Raw genomic sequence first — 21,799 nt, 5'->3', positions numbered from 1 at the left:
GGGAGCGCGCGCTCTTCCGGCAAACGTGCCATATAAGGAAATTCCGCTCCATCTAACGTCACACAGAGCCATACTCGAAAAAAACTTTCCGAAACTTGTGACAAACCGGAAGGAGTATTTTTGGAACAGAAATACTCCTTCAAACATACAACTTAATTTTTGAAACTTTGTCCATGTTTAGCATGGGAATCCAACTCTTTAACAGTGTAAAAAACTCAGTATGCATGAAATAGCATTTCACCCCGCCTTTAAGGAGAAAATGTTCAGTAGTGGTGTTGACTGATGAAGTTGCACAAGATTTGTCTTTAAGTGTATTAAAACACCAGAAAGATATCTTTTTTTATTTTTTTATTTTTTTACCACAACGGGTCTTTAAAACAAAATATTCTCTGATTGACTGTAAATTTGTCACATCTCATAGGAATTTTGATATTTAAGAAAATAGCTTGTCACTGGAAACTTGTCATGGTTTGGACTTGTAGTTTTTTAATTTTTTTTTATATCACAAGTTTAGTACTTCAAACAGGTAAATTAGTTGTCACCCACTTGAATAAATAAATACAATTTGATTGAAGTGATCACTTATAATTATATTTTGAACCAAAGCTGGTTTTGAGTTGTACAGAATTAAAAGTGATTTCATTAAAATCTGAAAGTGTTTCTCATTTAAGATCTTTCCTAGTGGGATTCAGTTCACTGAGCCGTGAACAATACAGAGCTAAGCACTTCAGCATGCGCACTTGTAATACACTTATAAAGTACTTCAGCACCCCATGGACAGATAATCATGATTCATGACCAAACTAGTATGATTTCATTACTTTCTCTAGTTTTTTCATACCTCCCATGCATAATTTAGGGAGACGTTTATGTAAGGCACTTGCAGTCTGGCAAACTTTTGCTTGTGGGCCATAGCAACTCATAACAAGCTCTCCATTAAGATGGAATATTCATGAACGCCCGGGCAGGTTATGCAGACCGATATGAGAGATACGGTGAGATTAAATCTGAAAAAGAATGAGTCGTTGAGTCCAAGGTGATGTGCTGCTTTTTCTCCATCCTTCAAACTTTTGACAGATCTCACAGAGCTGTCAGAGAATTCAGTACCTTCCTCCTGTTTTTTGTTCACGTTCCCCTTTTCTTTTCTTTTTTTTTTTAAACAGCCTGAGGTCCCTCAGTACAGAACAGATGGTAAAATGTCCCTTTTGATCTTCTTTTTCAGCTTCTTTTCTCCGGTTGTTTGAAGACACAGTCTGTTTATATCCAGGGTTATCCAAACTCAACCGAAATGTGTTTAAAGCCAGTTGATGTAACCCTACAAATTTGTTTACCTTACAAATTAAACATTTAAATTGTTGCAATATATTACAAATTATTGACAAAATAATCTTATTAACATACATCAGCAAGGTAAGGTTATCAATTTGACTAAAACAGCAAGTATGACTTGTGACCCCTGGTGATCTGTAGGTACGCTCTTAGAAATAAAGTTGCTTCACAATGCCATAGAAGAACCTTTTTGTCTAAATAAATAATTCCATAAAGAACCTTTGTTGAACTTCTGTTTCACAAAAGTTTATTTGTGTCAAAAAAAGGTTCTTCAGATTACAAAAAGGTAAGAAATAGTGGTTCTTTAAAGAACCTTTGACTGAATTGTTCTTTGTGGAACCAAAAATGGTTCTTTTATGGCATCGCTTGAAGAACCTTTTGAAGCAACTTTATGTTTAAGAAAAATGAACAAAATAATAAAAAATGAAAAACAAAATTTGTACTATTTGAATGCAAATTATCTAATGATCTGGGCTCTATTCACAAAAAGTCTTAAGGCTAGAAGTTGATCCTAACGCAGAAATTAAGCAGCAACTCCTAATTTTAGGAATAGTACATTTTCTATCCAAGAGCAATTCTCAAAGCTTTTTAATGCTAGAAGCAGCTCCTAAATCTAGGACAGCTTATAAGTCCTCTGGAGATCCGTAAGAAAAACTCAGAAATGAACCGCAGGCAAGCATGGATGCTGTTTTTAGTCTGTATTGCAAGTGAGTAAATATTGGAGTATCACAAAGACATCAACCTTCTACAGAAATATTGTATTGAATCGTTGAGTTCTGTATTATCCATTGATAAAGTCTTACAGTATTTTTTAAATATTGTTTTTTTGAAAGCATGTTATGGCTGATTATATCACCATGTAGAAGGATTTTTATTTTTATTTTAAGTACATTTGTTTAAGTAAAAAGTGAACTGACAGGACATTAAAGCTCTATAATGGAAAATAAATGAACACATTTTTATTCAATGTTAATAAAAATTTTCAACGATTGCATTTAACAATGTGTTTTACATTTTAAGTGAGTGTTTGGATGATGGGGAATCAGAGAAATGAGCATGCACAACTAAATATTCAATATCGGCCAATACCAGTAAAACAACTCACTAATATCGGCTAATATGGTATACCAATATTTAATGCATCCTCAAAGTTATTTAATGTTCCTTAAGAAAGTTGCTATAAATAGAATCTACCTTTTTTATATGGTGGATAGTTATATCTGTTGGCTCAGAGTCTTGAGTGAGGGGTGTCTGTGTCTGTGACTTAAACAAAGCCCTTGAAAAACACTGTTAAATGCTTTAATTTTCCAGCATTGAAAAGAGTGTTTATGAATGAATGCTTTTGCATTGGGCAAGAACAGTAATAAAAGTTTAATTCAATGTTTTATTTATTTTTTCTGGCACATGTTACTATACTTACCATATTTGTGACCAGACCAGAGAAAGTAGTAGCAGGGCCAATAGAAATTTGAACTGACCCGATCAGGTCTGCTGAAAAAGTCTTTTAGTCAAGAGTTAGGCTGATATTATTATTATTTATTGAACTTCTTTTCAGTTTGAAACCTTTTTGACAAAACTGATTGATTGCCGGATTGTCAAAGGCCCGACTGCTCGGCAGGAAACAGTTTTTTTCTCATTTGTGAGTACTTCAACATATCAGAGTCATGCACATGGAGTGATTTTTCAAAGATGACATCTCCATCCTGCCCCCATCCTTATGCCGTTCCTGCAGTTTGCATTCATCACCGTGTCACGATAATGCTGTGTCCACACACTCTGAATGCAGGTCAATAGCAAGGTTACAGTCATCTGACTGAAGCCCGACCAAATGTTCCTCCACCATGCTGTTGTGTTATAGTTAGTAATTTATCACATGGGACCAGTCAAAGGACATTCAGAGTACTTTAGAATGACCTCTGGATGTGGTTGGGTGGACAGACAGATGTCCTTCGTATTCTCCCTTTCAAAATGCTGATGCTCTGATGCTCCTCTCTTTCAATTTCATTCTCCGTGTTTTTTTTATCTACCTAACCATTTGTCTTTCTCTGATAGTCGTTGCTTGTTGTGCTCTGTCATTTTCCCTCCACATCCCCACAGTGTATTTCCGTTTATCTTACATAACTGGAATCAGAGGTTATGACCTTCGTTCTCCTATGTGTTCAGTACAGTCTCTTTCTTTGGGAATTGCTGGCAAAAACAAGCCAAAGGAACTGCTATCTCTTGCTTTCTTCCTTATCTGAATCTGGCTTGAATGACATACCACAGATAAAAAAGAAAAAAAAAAGTCTTCTAGACTATTAGGTCTTAACCCCTTTATAATTAGGCTGGTTTATGTTTTAAACAGATTAACAAAATGGAACAAAACTGTCTGAACATAGTTTGGAAATATCTTTTAAAAGTTTGGGGGTAAAATAGTAATGTTGTGAAATATTTCTGTAATTCATTAATTAATTATTTTCTGTTAAAATATATTGTAAAATATCATGTAATCCTGTGGTGGCAAAGCTGGATTTTTTTAGCAGTCATTAATCCAATCTTCAGTGTCACATGATCCTTCAGAAAAATATGACGATTTGGTGCACAAATAATATTGTTATTCTGCTTACTATTTTGTGAAAAACTAAATATTATTATTATTTTTTAAAGGATTCTTTGATAGAGTTCAGAGAGCTGCATTAATTTAAAATAGCATATTTTTGTAACAATTTAAAAGTGTTTACAGTCAGTTCATCAATTACATTTGTCCTTGCTGAATAATAGTATTAATTTCTTTATTAATTACTGATCCCAAACTTTTGAATGATAATGCATATCCATCTGAATGTGTATATAAACCAAAAGTAAAATATATATATATATATATATATATATACATCTTCACCTAACCCAGGCCTTTATGTATGTTTTTGTGCTGCATCACAGGAGGTATCGATTGTGTCGTTGCCTGCATGACCTTTAAGATGCCTTCAGACACACTTCTACCCAATGCTTTTAATGTTCAACAGTTTCTTTAGAAGCAGTTGCTTAGTGTTATCGAGTTGCTTAGCATTGTTGCCCTCAATAATGCCATGTTGTGGTTGTGATGTCGTACATGCAAACCCAAGCTTCTGATTTTCCAATTATCAGTAAGTAGCCCTGGCTAATGGGTTGCCTGTGTGAAAGTGATATTGCTCTGTGAAGATATAGCCCACACAAAGCACAAGGCCTTACTTTGGAGGCGAAACCTAATATTTCCATGTATCTATAAATGAGAAAGTGCAAGAAGAGTAGGTGGGGAAGAAGGGGGAGAGCAAGTTTATGAGACACGCATTAGGGTGAAAAATGAATCTAGGAAGGAAGTAACGAGATAAGAGGAGAGAGAATGAGGCAGAATGAGGTGAAAGAATGAGGAAGAGAGATGTAGGATGACAGTGACAGCACGTGTTTGCTAGACATCGCTCTGGAAATATTCTCATCGTGTTTCTCTCTCAAGGAAAACCAGGTTACCCACTTGCATTGCTATTGCTGCCGGACTGCTATAATTCCCCCAGGTAGCCCTAAAAATAACAGAGTCCATTTTCCACAGCGTTTCCTCTGTCTTTCTCACTATCCCTCTGGCAGTGCACATTGTTGACAGAGATGTTATCGGGGGAATGACGGATATTGCAACCACCAGCACACAGAATTGACACAAATAAACTAGCAGAGTTATTAGCAACCCAGGCTCATTGGAAATATGTGCATGTGGTGACATTTCAACAAAATTATATTACATTGCTTTTTGCACATTTCATGACACTTTTAAAATGAAATGGCTATTGAGCGACACTAAAAGCATTTTCATTTTTTATCCAAAACAGAACGTGCATCTTGCGTCGTTTTATTACCTTGAATGTTCTTCATATCACAGTTCGGAAATGAAATGTCTGGTGAGTGGTGCTGAAAGGTTAATGCTTTATAGCATTTAAAGGCCAATTCACACTACACTGTCAAACACAGACGGATGTTGACAATCACCAGAATGCAGTGCATCACTTTTTAGATATTCCAAGACCTGATAAACCAAGCACTGACTAATGGCAACAAAATGCAACAGGGGTCACACTCTGACCAAATGCGTCTGCTGATGTTTGTTTGCATCTGTGTTAAAAAGCTGGGGAAAAAATGCATTTGCTAGAGCTCTTTATTTCAGCTCTTTTACTTATGGAGCTGTTTATGTGGTATACATTTCAAAAGATATTAGTTTCAAGTCATGCTCTATGGTAAAAGTGTATTGAGGTCATAACCATAGTATAGTACGGAAGTTCTAAGCAGCCATGCATTATAATTTTTTTTTCCTTTTTGTTTTCTCGTTATAACGACTTAATTTTCTCGTTATCTCGACATAACGAAAGTCGTTTTCTCGTTATAACGTCTTATTTTTCTTGTTATTTCGACATAACGAAGTTCGTTTTCTCGTTATAACGACTTTTCTCATTATCTCGACATAACAAAAGTTTGTTTTCTCGTTATAACGACATGACAGTTTTACTGTTGCTATAGTAACGAACTCAACTTTGACAGGCATCTGATGGACAACGCAGGCGCTCTTACTGCAGCCTATATTTCAGCAAATTTAGCTTCGCCTAGGTAATAACGTCTACAATACTGTATATAAATAAAGGCTGATCAATCACTGTTGATTTTTCCAGAGACAGTACAATGAACGTTTTGTTTTTGTAATTAACATGTTTAAATGGCAACACTGCGAAATTAGAGCTGCTTGGATAAAACTCACTTTTCATTTTCCCTTTATTTGAAATAAAATTATATATAATTTGTAATTTGTAGTAGTCATTATATGATGTAGCAGATATCATGTGTGTTACAAGCTTCTGTTTGAAAAGAGCGTCCACGTGTACGTGTAGTGTGTGTGTGTAGAAAAAAACGATTACAACATTATAGAACAAAACTGAATTAAATTGGCCTAAGGATTTTACATATACATCACATTTCTCATCAATATGGTTAACAATAAAGATTAGTAATAAGGAAAAGAAGCACATCAGCCTACATCGTTAAATCCTGTCCTACTGTAGATAAACAGAATACAGTGATGTCAACCTTGGTTTTGATAAGCAGTTATTTTAAGACACAGAATGCGTTGGTGAAACTAGTAGGAACTTAATACACAAAATATTCATGTTGATTCAAGCATTTAACATTTATGAATTAATTAAATGTCAGTAATGAAGACTGCACAAATTATAGCGATCACGAGGAAGGTCCGCGTACAGTAAAGTGGATAGTGTACAACACCCCATCAGTTATATTCAGGTCTATATTGCCACCTGCTGGCGCAGTTTTGTAACTTCTTAGAAAAAAATTCTAGAAAAGTCGTTATAACGAGAAAACGAACTTCGTTATGTCAAGAAAACGAACTTCGTTATGTCGAGAAAACGAGAAAATGAAGTCGTTATAACGATAAAAAACGAACTTCGTTATGTCGAGATAACGAGAAAATTAAGTCGTTATAACGAGAAAACAAGAAGAAAAAATATTATAATGCATGGCCGCTTAGAACTTCCGTAGTATAGTTTGAGGAACTGCAAAAAAAAAAAAAAGATCTTCTGCTCCCAATCATCATTTATGTGAAAAGGAATAAAAGCTGTTGGTGCTGTAATGCCTGTAGTGTTCATTTCAGCCTTAAATTGCAGTGATTTGTATTTATAAGTAGACCTATGTTTTTGCAGAAATAACAAGGTACCTGTTCTGCAAATTGTGATACTTTTTTTTAAATTGTTGTTAGCTATAAGCAGATGCCCCATATAGAGGTGGAAAGGAAGAGATGTCTCCAGGAGTTGTCTGTTAGTGTCATTGTAATGGATATACTTACAGAGGAAAAAAGTGGATGTTATGTGTGTTTCAATCATTTCAAAACATTCTGATGGTGTAGGGCAGAAAGAATTTTAGGCAACTGCATAAGAAGTGATCAAAAAACACAGCTACATGAGTCTTTTTGGAACTGGAGCTCAAGCGAGTTGTTTGAACATTGTTTGATCGAAGTCTGAGCCTCAGCCCACAGTCTGATTCTGTTTGCACACAAAACTTGCAAGCAAGTGGCAAGCTTTATTCTGACTGGAAGACTTTACAATTTTTTTTGTTGTTTTTCAATTATTTTGTGTCATTAAAAAAAAAACTAGGGTGAGGACTTGGTGTTCTAAATGATTGGAGATCCAGTTTAAATGAACGAAGATCCAAACATTTTGATTCAAAATTACAAGATAAAAAAATCATGCACATAGAAGAATAGTTCAAATTCATTTCGACATTTTATTATTTTATTTATAAATGTTCATGCTTTGCCAACTTTATGGTATGAAGAGAACATAAACTATGCAGCATTAATTTTTTATTAAGTTATATATATATATATATATATATATATATATATATATATATATATATATATATATATAGGCACTCAGGTTCTTTGCGTAGCTGTATATCTTCTGGGTACTTTTCCACTACTCTTTTATGAATACTCTCCAAACAGATTTTTGCCTACTTAGGGAAGTAGGCATGTTTCAGATAAAATTGCCCCTAAATGACACTTAAAAATTTATTGTGGTTGGTGTCTTTGAATGAGAGCCATCATTCTTTGTTGTTGTTGTTTGTTTGTTTTATGCTCTATAAGAGTATGTGGGGTCTCAGTTGGTTTACATTTTATGACAATTGCATAACAACAAACATTACAGTTATGCAACAGCTTGATTCGCCAAAGTGTTATTTTTGACATTTTCTTATGATAAAATTGCGTCTGGTGTTGGCACTTGAAGGCTGCTATATATATATAGTTATCTATATATGCATGCATATGTGGGTGTTTGTTTGTTTGTTTGCATGCACACGTGCGTATATTGTGAAATGGCTGTTGACTTATTTTTATGCCGTTTTCTGTGCGTGGGAATCGGTGAGCAACCATCATGTTGTCGCCACTCACACTCCTCCAATCACTGCGTGAGTTTCATCTTCTCCACTCCTTGTTTCTGATCTTCATGTTTCTTGGAGTGTTGCACGACCAGCCATCCCCAGGCCCCCTCCTTAACATTCATCCTATCTCTCAGAGAAAAAAAAATAAAAACGACGGAGCAGATGCTGATCACACCGTCTCTCCACATGCGTGTGTGTGACGTCAGAACCCGCCTGCCTGTCTCTGATTGTCTCGGAGGCATTCATTGCGATGTGTTCCTCTCTGCAGGGTTCACTGGTGTGGGTGTGAGACTACAACATCTTTTTTGTAACACCCATTTCATGGCTGTTTAATCAGAGCCAATTGTTTATTTCTTACCTTAATTCATCCTCTTTTTCTCTCCATCTCTATACTCGCTGAAGCTTGATTTCTTGTGTGAATGTTTTGGAGACATTCACTGGAAGTGTTAAATGTCCTTGCCAAGGACACTTCAGAGCTTTCATTTTGGTAATGCAGTAATACATCAACACATAGAGCTGAAAAAACTGACACACACATATATGAAGAGAGTGCATTCTGCAAGAGCAAGCCAATGTTTTCCGATAATTCATTCCTCCGCATGCCCCTCCTTTTGCTGAAGTTGCTATGTGATGGAACAATGGACTAGAATACCTAGTGAACAGTGCTCAGGGTGCTGACTTCTCTTATCGAATTTGTATCATCACAGAGATGCTGTTAGGTGCGGAGAGGCAGTGCTCGTATTATTTATGTGTGTCAGTACTGAATATATTACATTTGTTTTGAATAATGTATCCATGAGCTGCATGAGTTCTCCACTTAACTTTCCATTGTCCATCATGTTCATTTCTCACATCTTTTTCTATCTATCTATCTATCTATCTATCTATCTATCTATCTATCTATCTATCTATCTTAGATAGATAGATATATTAAAATAATTAAATTTAAATTATGTAATTAATTAAAATTATGAAAAGTTAAAATTAAACTAAATCTAAAATTCTACATTTTTCTAGCTAACATTCAAAGGCTTTGCTTTACACTTTTAAAACCAATAAATGTACAGGAAATTTCCTTCAAGGACATTATGCGTTCATTTTACAGACATTTAAAATTAAACACAACAGAATGCAGTGCAAAATTCTAAAAAGGCCTACAGGCAAAACACCTGGAAAAAATCAATATGGGAAATTTTAATACAGAACATTGTTACCCTTACCAGATTTCAAGTAAAACGTGTAAGCATTTTAGTTCATTATTCTCTAGACAAACAGACAAATAAATAGTTTGTACCTTTTTATATTAGTATGATTTCTGATCACAGAGTCTGTATTTTTCAGTTATTTTTCTAGACTCATTTATCTTGTGAGTGTACATGATTTTCAAAAACACTATTCTTGACTTTAGGGGTAAAACTTTTTAATGAGGAACAAATTACTGAGTGGATCATTAGTGGCTTATGTAAAATTTTCTCTTTTCAAGGTACTGCTGAACTTTTAATACCAGGGGATGGGTAAGTTTCTGGTTACATACCAAATATGGATGGAAGATAGAGTCTAACGGTTAAAGAGGAAATAAGCTCAAGAAGAAGAAGAGCTGGAGGTAGAAAGGTCAAGACGTAAGAAGATGAATTGACAGAGTTTGAGTAAAAGCTAAACCCGGGAATAGGATGACTAGAATCAGGATAGTGAAGAGAGAAAAAGGAGAGCTATATAGTGATCTGTAAAATGTAGCTTAACCTTTTTTTTATTTCTTCCGCACCATCCATCTTCAATTCCACCTACATATGCAGCACCCACACCTGCTGTGCCTTGATTTCACACCGCTCACCTTCTTTATTTATTTTCTATGCCCTGAAGGCATCACACATGCATTAGTTTGTCTGCTTAAAAGCCCAATTTTATGGCCTCGTTGGTTTACATTGTTTACATACAGTACATGCTACTTAACACCATCATTCAATGTGACACACAGACATACTGTATCACATTGACTTCCACAAACCTCTTTAATGCTTCATATGTTTCTACACGAGACTGCCATAGACTAGCTTGGCTATGAACACCAAAAAGAGCACATTATCCTGTAGTTTGCAGTTGTGACTGTTGTAAAATCGATACCTCCCTTACTCCCACTCCATGGTAAAAATACACGTGTACATGCTCTGATTTGCCCACGACGCTCAACAACAGTCCCTCTGCAACGCCCACTCAGTTGTGTTGCTGCTCGTGCCAACTTGTGTGTCTTCACTCCAAACGGAGGTGTTTGCTATCAACATGGTCAATACAGAAAGCCCAATGCATAGGGAATTACTCACAGGGAGCCTCGTTCTACCTTCGATGCAGCAAAAATTACATTACAGTAAGATACATTTCTGATTATAAAAAGTTTTGCTTTCAAGTTAGCCATTCTAAAGTCACTAAGTTACTAAAAACTGTGAGGATAACCAAAACTATGACTAGGTATTTTCTGAGGTACAGTTTAACTAATTATTGCTCAATAATAAAATGGCGCCTAAAAACACCTGTTTCTATCACTTAATGCACTTTTTTTAATGCTAAACTTCAGAAGGAGTTTATATGCATTTCCATTCAGGTTTCTTCAGCACAATTTTTTAATTTGCATTACAATACTTTGATTGAACTGGGTAATTTGTATGCATATACATCAGGGTTCCTCAACAGGAGGCCCACAGGCCACATCCGGCCTGTGAGAGAAAAAAGTTTGGCTTTTGCTAATTTCAAATAATGTGGCATGAAAATTCAAACGCAGCATCAGAAAGCTACAACGCACCGGACACAAGCAGCGCAATGCAATAACACACAATATAACTCGTTATAATCAGTGATGTTATCTTGGATGTGGTGCAACACGACAAATCCCTGACAGTAAACTGTTGACTAGTTCTATTTGTAACGCACTGACACAACGTTCAAATGATTTGCAATGCAACATGGCGAATATGTAATAAAGAAAAGTGGTCACAGAAAATAGATGATTCAAATGTGAATGGACTGAACAGTTTTGAGTGAGTGAGTGAGCGAGTGAGTGTGTGAGTGACTGATATCTTTGTGTGGAATACATGTGTTAGTTCGCAGTGAGTTCACAGTTTTAACGTTCAAGTTTGGCAGACATGGAGATCTAGATTTTTTGTTTGCTCATTTGTTTTTAGTATTCCACAGGCAAAGTTCTTCTGTATCTAAATGCAAAAATGTTCATGATTGCTTTAATAAAACAGACTACTGGGGAAAAAAATCTTGTGACCATCTTGTGGTTATATTAAGCAACAATATATATAGAGAGAGTATATATAGGTCAGTGTCCCTTGGCTTGGTATTGTTGGCAGAATTTGTCCCCCTTCGGAACTAATTGAGGATCCCTGATATATACCATTTGTATTTGCATGCCTTGCAATCATAAACACTTGGGCCCCGTCCACAAGGAGTCGGAGCTTACCCCAATTCCTCGTCTCAAGAAATATCCGCGTCCACACGAAAGCGCATAATGATGTAGTATACATGCCAGACCAGTATGTGGCGCTGTAATTCTGCCCCAGATATACACTAAAAACAGAGAAGAAGACTTGGACTATGCTCATAAACCTTTCGCGTGGTACACAAACGAACATGGAACAATACATTTATTAATCAGTGTTAATGTTAGTTAATAAAAAGACAATCGTTCAGTGTTTGTTCATGTTTTTGTTGCTGTTACGTGACGTAGAGGTGTCTGACTAGGGGGGAGACGTGGGCTGATGACGTCATCGTTTCAGAAAATATACGGATTAGCCGTCCAGACGAAAATGCAAAGACGGCGTTTTCAAATTTATCCACTCTGGGACCCGGTTTCAAAAAATAGCGGTTTCACCTTATGAAAATGCCAGATCCGTGTGGACGAAATGCTTATCCGATAAAAAACTGTGCTTTACAATTTGCCTCACATTCACCCATTCACACAGTCATTCATACACCGACGGCGATGTCAGCCATGCAAGGCGCCATCCAGCTCGTCGGGAGCAGCTGGGGTTAGGTGTCTTGCTCAAGGACACCTCGACACTTGGTCAGGTGGAGCTGGGGATCGAACCACCAACCTTCCGGTTTGTAGACAACCTACATGAACCACTGAGCCACTGCCGCCCCCTAAAGGTCCCATGACGTGTATTATTTTATTTTTGAGGTGTACTTATATTGTTAGTATGATTGTTAAATTCAAAATGTAGAAATAAAAGGCTTTTTTATATCCTGATTTTAGCCCTCTGGCTTGAATGCTCTGTTTAAAGGGGCGTGTCTGCTGTGAAACTCAGAGTAAACATCAACTGTGATTGGCTGACATATTTGCTTTCGAAATGCTTACATGAACCAAATACTTGTACTACGTTTATTTATTTTTTTTACCATTACAGCTGTCGAGCTTAATGAATCATGTAAGTGTTTATTATAGCATTACTTTTTTTATATTTTCGCATCACATGAAAGGCTGCAGTGATGAGCATGAGTAGACAGTCTGTTTATCGCGTGAATGCAGTGATCTCGTCATTGCAACATGTTTTCTCTCGCAAAACAACTAACAGCAAACACAATATCAACATGAATACAGTAAGAGCTTCGTTGTGCAGCATAACAGCATCATTCATTATAACAGCAGTTTGGGCAAGTGTGCAGATATACTCGCGATTTGTGATTGACAGCTCCGAACAAAATAAAGGGAGCCTACTTTAATCGCTCTCTGTAATTAAATCACAATTTAAAAAAAAAATAAAAAAGATTTGTTTCATGCTATGCTACTAAGAGAAACAACGTGAAGTTGATGGTTTAGTCACTGGCTTGATTCACAGATGCATAAACAGTATTAAACGATTTAGAAAGAAGGTCTGTGTGAACTTGAATAATTAGCTACACATCAGAAATCACTGATCACAGATCAGGCATTAATGAACACTGTTATTCACTGTTTGTGGCGTTGCTGTCGAATCCATATGGTAAAAGTCTGTTTGTAACACCTGTGTTGACATTGGAATGAATTCTATGTAAATGTTTAGGCGGGCAAAGCAGGAAAGGGGAAGTAACCTTTCCCCTTATGACGACATAAGGGGAAGATTCCGGATTGGCCCGTCTGAGTTCTTGTTTTCTCAAAGGCAGAGCAGGAGATCTAGAGCTTGGTTTACACCTATTGAAATTTCTAGCCACTGGGGGACCATAGAAAAGCTAGGGAAAATCATATTAATGTTAAATAACCTCATTAAGTGAAATTTTCATGTCATGGGACCGTTAAAGATCATAGAATCCAGCTAATTTAAACATTAGCAAATGTGAGATTATCAAGCTGTCTTAAATAGATTTTGTTGAAATTAAGTAAATGATCCGTGATATGAATATGAATATCATTATCATCATCATCATTAATAATAATGATAATAATAAAGATTTTATGATGTTGAGCAGTTACAGTACATTGTAACTGTATAATTTCTAGCTATTATATCAGATTACATTACTTGTTGGACACTATACAGATAGAAGTATTGGGACACCTGAACATAACACCAACAGGGACACTGCTTTGCAATTACACAGACATTAATATGGAATCGATTCTCCTTTTGCTACTATAAAAGCTTTTCTGGGAAGACTTTCCATAAGATTGTTTCTGTAAGAATTCTTGCAAATTCTTCCAGTAGAGCATTTGTGGGGTAAAGCACTGATGTTGGACGAGAAGTCCTAGCCCACAATCTCCTTTCCATTTCATCCCAAAAATGTCCAGTGGAGTTTGAGGTCAAGAGGGCCAGTGGGCCCAGTCAAGTTCATCCACCCCAAACTAACCACATCTTGCTTAGCACAATGGGCAACAGTCATGATGCAATGGAAAAGGCCTTCCCAAGCTGTTCACACAAATTTGTAAGCATTGTCCAAAATGTCTTTGTATGATGAATCATTAAGATTTCCCTCCGTTCACTGGAAGTAAGATCCATTAAAGAGCCCCATAACATTTCCTCCTCCACCAAACCTTACAGTTGGTATAGTGCAGTCAGGCAGGTAATGTTCTCCTGGCACCTGCCAAACCTCGACTCACTCATCAGACTTTCAAACAGAGAAGTGTGATTCATCGCTCCATAGAACAAGTTTTCACTGCTCCAGAGTCCAGTGGCATCATGCTTTACACCGCTCCATTCCACGATTGGCATTGTACTTCATGATGTGAGGCTTGAATGCAGCTGTTCAACCGTGGGAACCCTTTCCATTCATTCATTCATTCATTCATTAGACTTTATTGTCCACCTTAGTGGAAATTTGTCTTCGACTTCTCCGAACAGAAAAACATCAATGACCCCACATTTAAACTTACATTAAAATACACACAGTTAAAAGTGCAATACTACCACCATCAACATACAACAACAGAAAATGGAAAGCAGCGCAGCGGATTAAAATAAGATAGGTTTCCATCTACAATTAACACATTTTTAAAACAATTTCAGTTTAGATTAAGTTCCTGTATGGCATGGGGAATAAAAGATCTCTTATAGATGTTCCGGCTCGCCCTTGGGACCCTGAATCTACAGCCAGATGGAAGCAATTCAAACTCTGAGTTTAGTGGGTGTAGGGTGTCTGTTGATATCTGCCGGGCCTTCCTGAGTACCGCCTTATCAAATACATCCCCAAGCTGCCTTTGTGACTTGCCAATCACCTTCCCTGCCGTATTAACAATTTTAGAAAGCTCCCACTGCACATTTTTGTGGATGTGGAACGCATGTGGAACTCTTTGGCTATGGAATCAGCAGAGAATTGGAAACTTTTATGCACCTGACTTATCATGGCCTTCTACTTCATGGCTGACTTGCTGCTGTTCCTAAACCCTTACATATTTCCAATAATAGCACTTACAGTGTGTAGGTGTGTAGATGAATTATTGTTTGTGTGTGTGTGTAAATGTGTGAAGACTGAAGACACACCTGTAGAACCGCTGTGGTAAAAAAAAAAAAACATTTAATCACAGGCAGTCACACTTCTCTTGCAGCCCTGCTAATCGTCCAGCAAGTGAGGGGCCACAAATCGTGCCAGAAACACACATACACACCCCATTCAAATAACAGGTGTGTGTGTGTCTGTTTGTGTGTGTGTGCACCATGCTATCTGCATTATAGCAGCCAGATTCCCTGTGACAAAATGGGCTTGAGTCCGATACGACTGTGTCCTGCTGTCTGTAATTGCATGCGGCTTGTGATAAATGTTTAGGATGCCAGCCAATTTCATGAGCAAGTGTGACTGAGGGAAATTATGCAATAGCACTGTCTGCAGAAGAGAGTTGGATGCTGGCGTTCCTAAATTTTGGATGGTTTGACAGATTATTAAATAATTCAGAGGTTGCATGTGCCGATCTCACATGCAGTGATTAGCATCATTTTGTGATGCCCACAACATCAAGGCAAATGATTTAATAATGATTTGACTGGACTTATAATGAGCACATTTGAAGTATAAAGGGTTCCTTTTGCAAACAAGACACAATGATAAAGAAATGTACATACTATATCTTAACCAAATACTGTATTTACATAAACATTCTGGTATTAATTAATTGGTCTGGGATTGCAGTAGTGTGACATAATTCACAGCAATTTTTTCTCATTTAATAATGATAAATACGGTGACTGGGAGGTGACATGTTCGGTTTACTTCGTTTTGTCATGGCCATGAAATAATAATTTGTGGGAACGTGATAATATGTTGTGGCCACTAAATATATTAATTTGTGGGAACATCATATTAACTCGTTGGAACGTGATATGTCATGGCCACGTGCTCATTTTGTCAAGGCAATGACAAACATTTATTGTGGCCATGAGTTTAATATGTAAAGAAATTTGCGTGACCATAACCCAGGATTATCAGAGATGGATTCATTAATATTTTATTTTGATTTAAGACATTATTCGATTTTTTATTATAGAAATTATTACATTATTCAGCTATTATATTAACCATTGGTCTTGGCTACTGGACTGTATTACGTGCGATAGTCAGCATTCAAATGAAGTTTATCATGAATAAATGTTACAGGTACATACTGTAATGTGCATAATATAAAATAGGTCTACAAGAAAACATTTTTATTCATCCTACAGTCTTGTAAATCCATTAACTGAAAGTCTTTTCTCCGTAATTTTTGTATATTATTATTATTATTATTATTATTATTAACCTATTATTACTGGTTATATTTTGATATTAGTTTATATTGTTTTATACTCTTTACTTAATGTTCTGAATACTTTTGTAAATAATAGCCTACTGTAAATGCTAGACATGCCAAAATGGGCTTTGATTATACTGACTGGAATTTTTTGCTGGAACGCTGTTTATATTTAACATATATTTCATTTTATTCCTGATAATTAATAGACCATAAATATAAACACTGTAGTGTTTTGTTGAGGAATTAATCATTAACGTAGTTTCATTTGTAAATGTAAACACAACACACTTTTTATCTTTACTCATGGGCATAAATACAATCATAAAGTCTAAATTTTATTGGCATAATTGTCAGGTGTTTATTTGCTAAATATATGGTAGGCTAGCAAATACTAGCATAATTGTACAAAATGTTAACTAGGCAAAGCGATAAACTAATTGAAAGGGGAAATAAGCATGTACAATAAATATAAAAATATAGCCCTAATAAATGTATTTAATAATAATACTACTACTAATAATAATATATACGAATATTAAATTAAATGTTTAATGTTATTAAAAATCTATTTTTGATAATCCCGGGGTTGCTATGGTCACGCAGATTTGTTTAAACATTAAACTCATGGCCATGAAAACAATATGTTGTTCCCTCAACATAAGAAGTCGTGACCACAAGAAATGGATGTGGTTGCCTCAACACAGTATCTCCAGGCCACGACACTAGGATGTCGTTACCTCGACAAAAAGATCTTGTGGTCACTTTCCAACGAGTTAATATGACATTCCCATTAATTAATATTTTGTGGCCACAACATATTATCACGTTCCCACAAGTTATGACATAGACATGACAAAACTAAGTGAACCGAACATGTCGCCTCCTGGTCACCATAGATGAGCTGCGAATGAGGTGCTGAAAATATTTCTGTAGAAATCTGTGTGTGTGAGAGTGTGTGTGTCCGTTTCTGTGCCAGTGCCATCTAGGCCCCAGGTAACAAATGACTTCCTGTGGTAATTGCTCTAATGAGGCAGGGAGGAGAGCTGTGGAAATCATAATATGTGTGCGCAGAGTGTAAGTTTTCACAAAATTAGGTGCAGAGGAGAGCAAGACAATAGGTGAGACGGAGTAAGATGGGAAGATAGATGTCTGGTGAGCTAGCCATGCAAAGAATGTCCCGTTTGTCGGTTTCCTCTTGCACCTTGCCAGGGTTTTGAGCCCTAACAAATTGTCATAGCCGTTTTTTAATCCCTATGCTTAAATTCTTGTTTTCATTGAGGCTGGGATGGCTGTATGTTTGTGTCAGAGCAGCACGCTTGTCAATATGTTGCAGGCACATGATTCACTGGTTTGGGAGAAGTTGTGGCCTAGTGGTTAGAGAGTTTGACAAAGGTTGTGGGTTTGAGTCTCGGGCTGGCAATACCACTACTGAGGTGTCCTTGAGCAAGGAACTGAACCCCCAACTGCTCTCTGGGTGCTGCAGCATAAATGGCTGCCCACTGCTCCAGGTGTGTACACTTTGGATGGGTTAAATGCAGAGCATGAATTCTGAGAATGGGCCACCATACTTGGCTGTATGTCACGTCACTACTTGCCAGCAATCTGCCAAAATAAAGTTTGCTGATTTTATGTTTGAAAATGAAAAATATTTCAATAAATATATCAAATAAAAAATAATAATTAAGATTCAAATTAAAATAATAATAATAATAATAACAATACAAATATTAGCATTTTATTTTTAAGTTTACTATAAAATAATTGTATTTGTATTTAATACTAATAGTTTATTATTTAGTTTATTATTTTAATAAAAAAAAAAAGTGCAATAATATTATCACTATTATTAATTTATTTTGTATAGTTATAGTTGATGGGTCACATCATGTGACCTGCCATGTGAGAACCAAACCAAATCTCCGGGTTCTCATATGAGAACCAAGCCAAAAAATTTATTTGCACCCCTGTATATTATATTATAGAAGATTTTATATTAATACTGAATATATGTATTGCATATTTATTTTTATACATTATGCAAATTGCAGCTCAACTTGAGAGCCAGTGAATGGCATTTCTATTGTATGAAAAAGAGCCAAATTGACATTTTCATAACAATTCATCCTTTAGAATTTCCCAGGGATTTACCAAGTTTACACATTTCTGGCCGCTGAGTTAAAGCCAAACATTTTTTTTAACTCTGATAATCAAGCAACTTCATAATCAGAGAAATAAATATATCTGCATGACCTTTCAAGATGTTTGCAATAAGAATGATGTTGCAAGATAAGTACATTGTGCTGCATCTCCTTATTAACACAGAGAGAACCCTGGGTGAGAACACACTTGTATTAATGTAGTGGGTTGGATTGTCTCTAAAGTGATATTCTTCCACCTACACACATTCACACCTTCATCAGAACAGCAATCTATCCCCCCCATGGCCATGCTGCTTAACCATGCCTGAGCAAATGTATCGGTGTGAGTGGGTGTTTTTCTGGATTACCCTGATGGATGAAGACAAAGAGAGAGAGTAGAACCGAGAGAACACCCAGGAAGAGGTCCAAGGCTCTTTTGTACGTTTTTGAGCATTGGTACGCAAGTGATCAAAAATAGCTCACTAAGTAAGGAGCATCTGACTCATTTTGTGTGCAGTAAAATCTCCTCACACCTCCGTGCTGTATCAGATTGCCAACCTGATGCTGCATGCATATCCATATCATCTTACGAAACACAGTTTACAGTGAAGATGTTAGGTTTTTTTCTGCTTACTCCATGTTATCTATTCATGTTTGTGTTCTTGCCTTGTTGTTGAGGCAGTGCTGTATGTTTTGAATGAGTGTTGGGGATAGCAGTGGAGCGATTCGTCATGGTGTGGACAGTGGGCTCTGGGGACTGAAGAGCATGAAGGCAGCACACAGTGGAGTAATAAAGCTACACTTCTACAAACATGGCTGTCCAAAGTGATGCTGTCTGGAAATAGCTTATACTATATCCGTGCTACTGTACATAATCAATACATGAAATGAATGAACGTTATATCTATATTTATTTATTTTGGTCTAACAACAAATGGGCCAAATACAGTTTTAAGTATAAACTGTATAATATTTGCTTAAGCTATGTATTGGATTGTTAGCTTAGCAACACGCTAACAGCAAACTATTGCAATCAATTGTGAGTCATGTCTCCTGTGTGGTTTGTGTGAGGAGCACTATTTATATGACGCACAGAGGTCCTCCTATATAGAGCGCTCCAAATCTGTCACTTATGAGGTTTCATTTCAGTTAAGATGCTGCCTTAGAAGAAGACAGCTAGGCAGCTCATTGGGTTTGGGAACACCGTTTATATGTACCCTATCAAAAAACAATGAAACTGATAGCAGATTTGTGCAGCGCATATTTTTCTCTCCAGTACATTTAATCTCATCAGAATGCTCTATTCACAAAATGCGCTGACCCTGTAAGAGCTTGTAGGAAATGGCAGCGATACAGGTGATCTCAGGGACTGCTGCTAGACGGTGATGTCATTCTCTTAGCAGCACAGCGTGTACTTGAATCAGGTCATGCAGCTCCGCTCTTTCGAATATCTCAAGCCTTTGTCTTCCTGAATAATTTATACTGTCTTAATGACTGTGGTCAGTCCACAGTGTAACCAATAGACCAATCATGTCCAAGGGAAGATAAAGAACTCCTGGGTGAGAAAAAGAAAACCTCCCTGGCCTTTGGTTTTTGTCTGGTGCAGTTTGGTGGTTTGTACAAACAGACTGTGGTGTGGATGTCAATACTAATGAGAAGACGTGTAAGTTGCGAAAGAAAATAATTATCCTGAGTGCAGTGAAGTGGAGCTTGTGCACGACAACAAAACCATTGAAGAAGTGAAAAATAATGTTCAAGATGAAAGAGTGCATCTCCCAAAGCTGATTAGCGCACATGTTTGATTCAAATAAACAACCTTTCTCTTTCTCTCTGGCATCTCACAGGTTGAGTATCAGGGGTCATGGAGTCTCTCTTCGGGGGCCAGTTGGGCTTGCTGGGGGGTAACGAAGGTCTTAAAGAAGATGGCTGTGGGGTGGGCTGGTCGAACTCTCCCTTATCAGAAGACATGTACTCTGCCTCCCACTTTGCCCTCATTAGCGCCTACCAGGACATTAAGACCCGACTGGCTGGCCTCGAGCGAGAAAATGCAGACATCAAAAGAAAACTCAAGATTTACGAGATAAAGGTACAGAACAGTCTTAGATGCTGCAACAGATGTCAGTCGTCAGTGGCGTGACTTCTGTCAGTGTGGGTAGATCAGTTCGCTGAAAAACTGCAGCAAATTACAAAAGAAAAATGTAAAACGAAATGGCAAGTAACACATTTATTTAAAAGTGTTTTTAAGTAGATTGAAACACTGTATGATTCCAATACTCCAATAATTCAACAACTTAAAAAATTTTTTTTTACCTTTTACTGTTGTACAATATATCTTTATACACCCTTTATACTGTACAATATATCTTTATAAAGTGTCTAACATTACTAGTCTCTTCTATAGCTCATTTCTCTCATACTTTATAAACATATCATCCATGGAGACCACATATTCTAAAATCATTCAATTATACATTGGGGTCCAAATTCCAAAAAAAAAATCATTTTGTCATTTTCTGTGACATTAGCTCTCCCATGATTCCACAGGAAAAAGGTTCAGTGTCACTCTAGCTGTCTGAGTTAACCAGTAAATAATGATCAAGTTAATGTTCACCTCATGCATATATGTCTCCCACCAATTTAGTTGGTGGGGATTGTGGGAAAGGCAGGTTAGACTAATTAAACTACGTCCTTACTACCTTTCTGGGATTTGAACATTGCATTGCTGTCAGTCAGAAAGCTCTCAGATTTCATCTAAAAAATATATTAATATGTGTGCCAAGATGAGCAAAGGTTTTACGGGTTTGGAACAACATGAGGGTGAGTAATTAATGACAGAATTCCTGAAACTGCTACAAAATTCACTAGCAATTATTTTATATGACCACAGCACTTTGTTTAAAGCCCAATGATCATGTTATCCATCTTGATTTGAAAATGATCCACAAAGCATCTTGTGCTTCAGTGGAAGCACAAAGAACTTTTGATTAGTGACCTAGAAATAGGGCAGAATCTTAAATCACTATTATGTAACTTTCCTTGTTTAAAACTGTCTGTGAATGAAAAGCATCCCAGATTTTCAATCTCGTCTTGTAGACTTGTAAATGAAATAGTAATTAAGCTTATTAAAATAACAAAATGACTCATTTTCAAATGTCACAACCTATTAAACTAGCCTGTAGTTGTTGTA

At 36.6% G+C, this 21,799-nt stretch overlaps 1 protein-coding gene across 2 annotated transcripts in view; it reads left to right on the top strand.

The window, feature by feature from the left end:
* Positions 1-21,799, top strand: part of LOC127969508 (TANK-binding kinase 1-binding protein 1) — a 47,502-nt gene that overhangs the window by 4,159 nt on the left and 21,544 nt on the right. Inside the window, exons 1-2 of one of the 2 annotated variants that reach the window (XM_052571518.1) lie at positions 10,530-10,642; positions 20,457-20,698. In XM_052571518.1, the coding sequence (XP_052427478.1) occupies positions 20,474-20,698 (225 nt within the window). In that variant the 5' untranslated portion in view covers positions 10,530-10,642; positions 20,457-20,473. Of the gene's footprint in view, positions 1-10,529; positions 10,643-20,456; positions 20,699-21,799 lie in introns of those variants that run through there. The other variant, XM_052571517.1, reaches the window with a different exon arrangement.

The sequence above is a fragment of the Carassius gibelio genome, chromosome B12, assembly GCF_023724105.1.
Source record: "Carassius gibelio isolate Cgi1373 ecotype wild population from Czech Republic chromosome B12, carGib1.2-hapl.c, whole genome shotgun sequence".
Taxonomy (NCBI): Eukaryota; Metazoa; Chordata; class Actinopteri; order Cypriniformes; family Cyprinidae; genus Carassius; species Carassius gibelio.
Note: the sequence above shows the minus strand (reverse complement) of the source record. Positions and strands in the feature narration are given on the sequence as shown.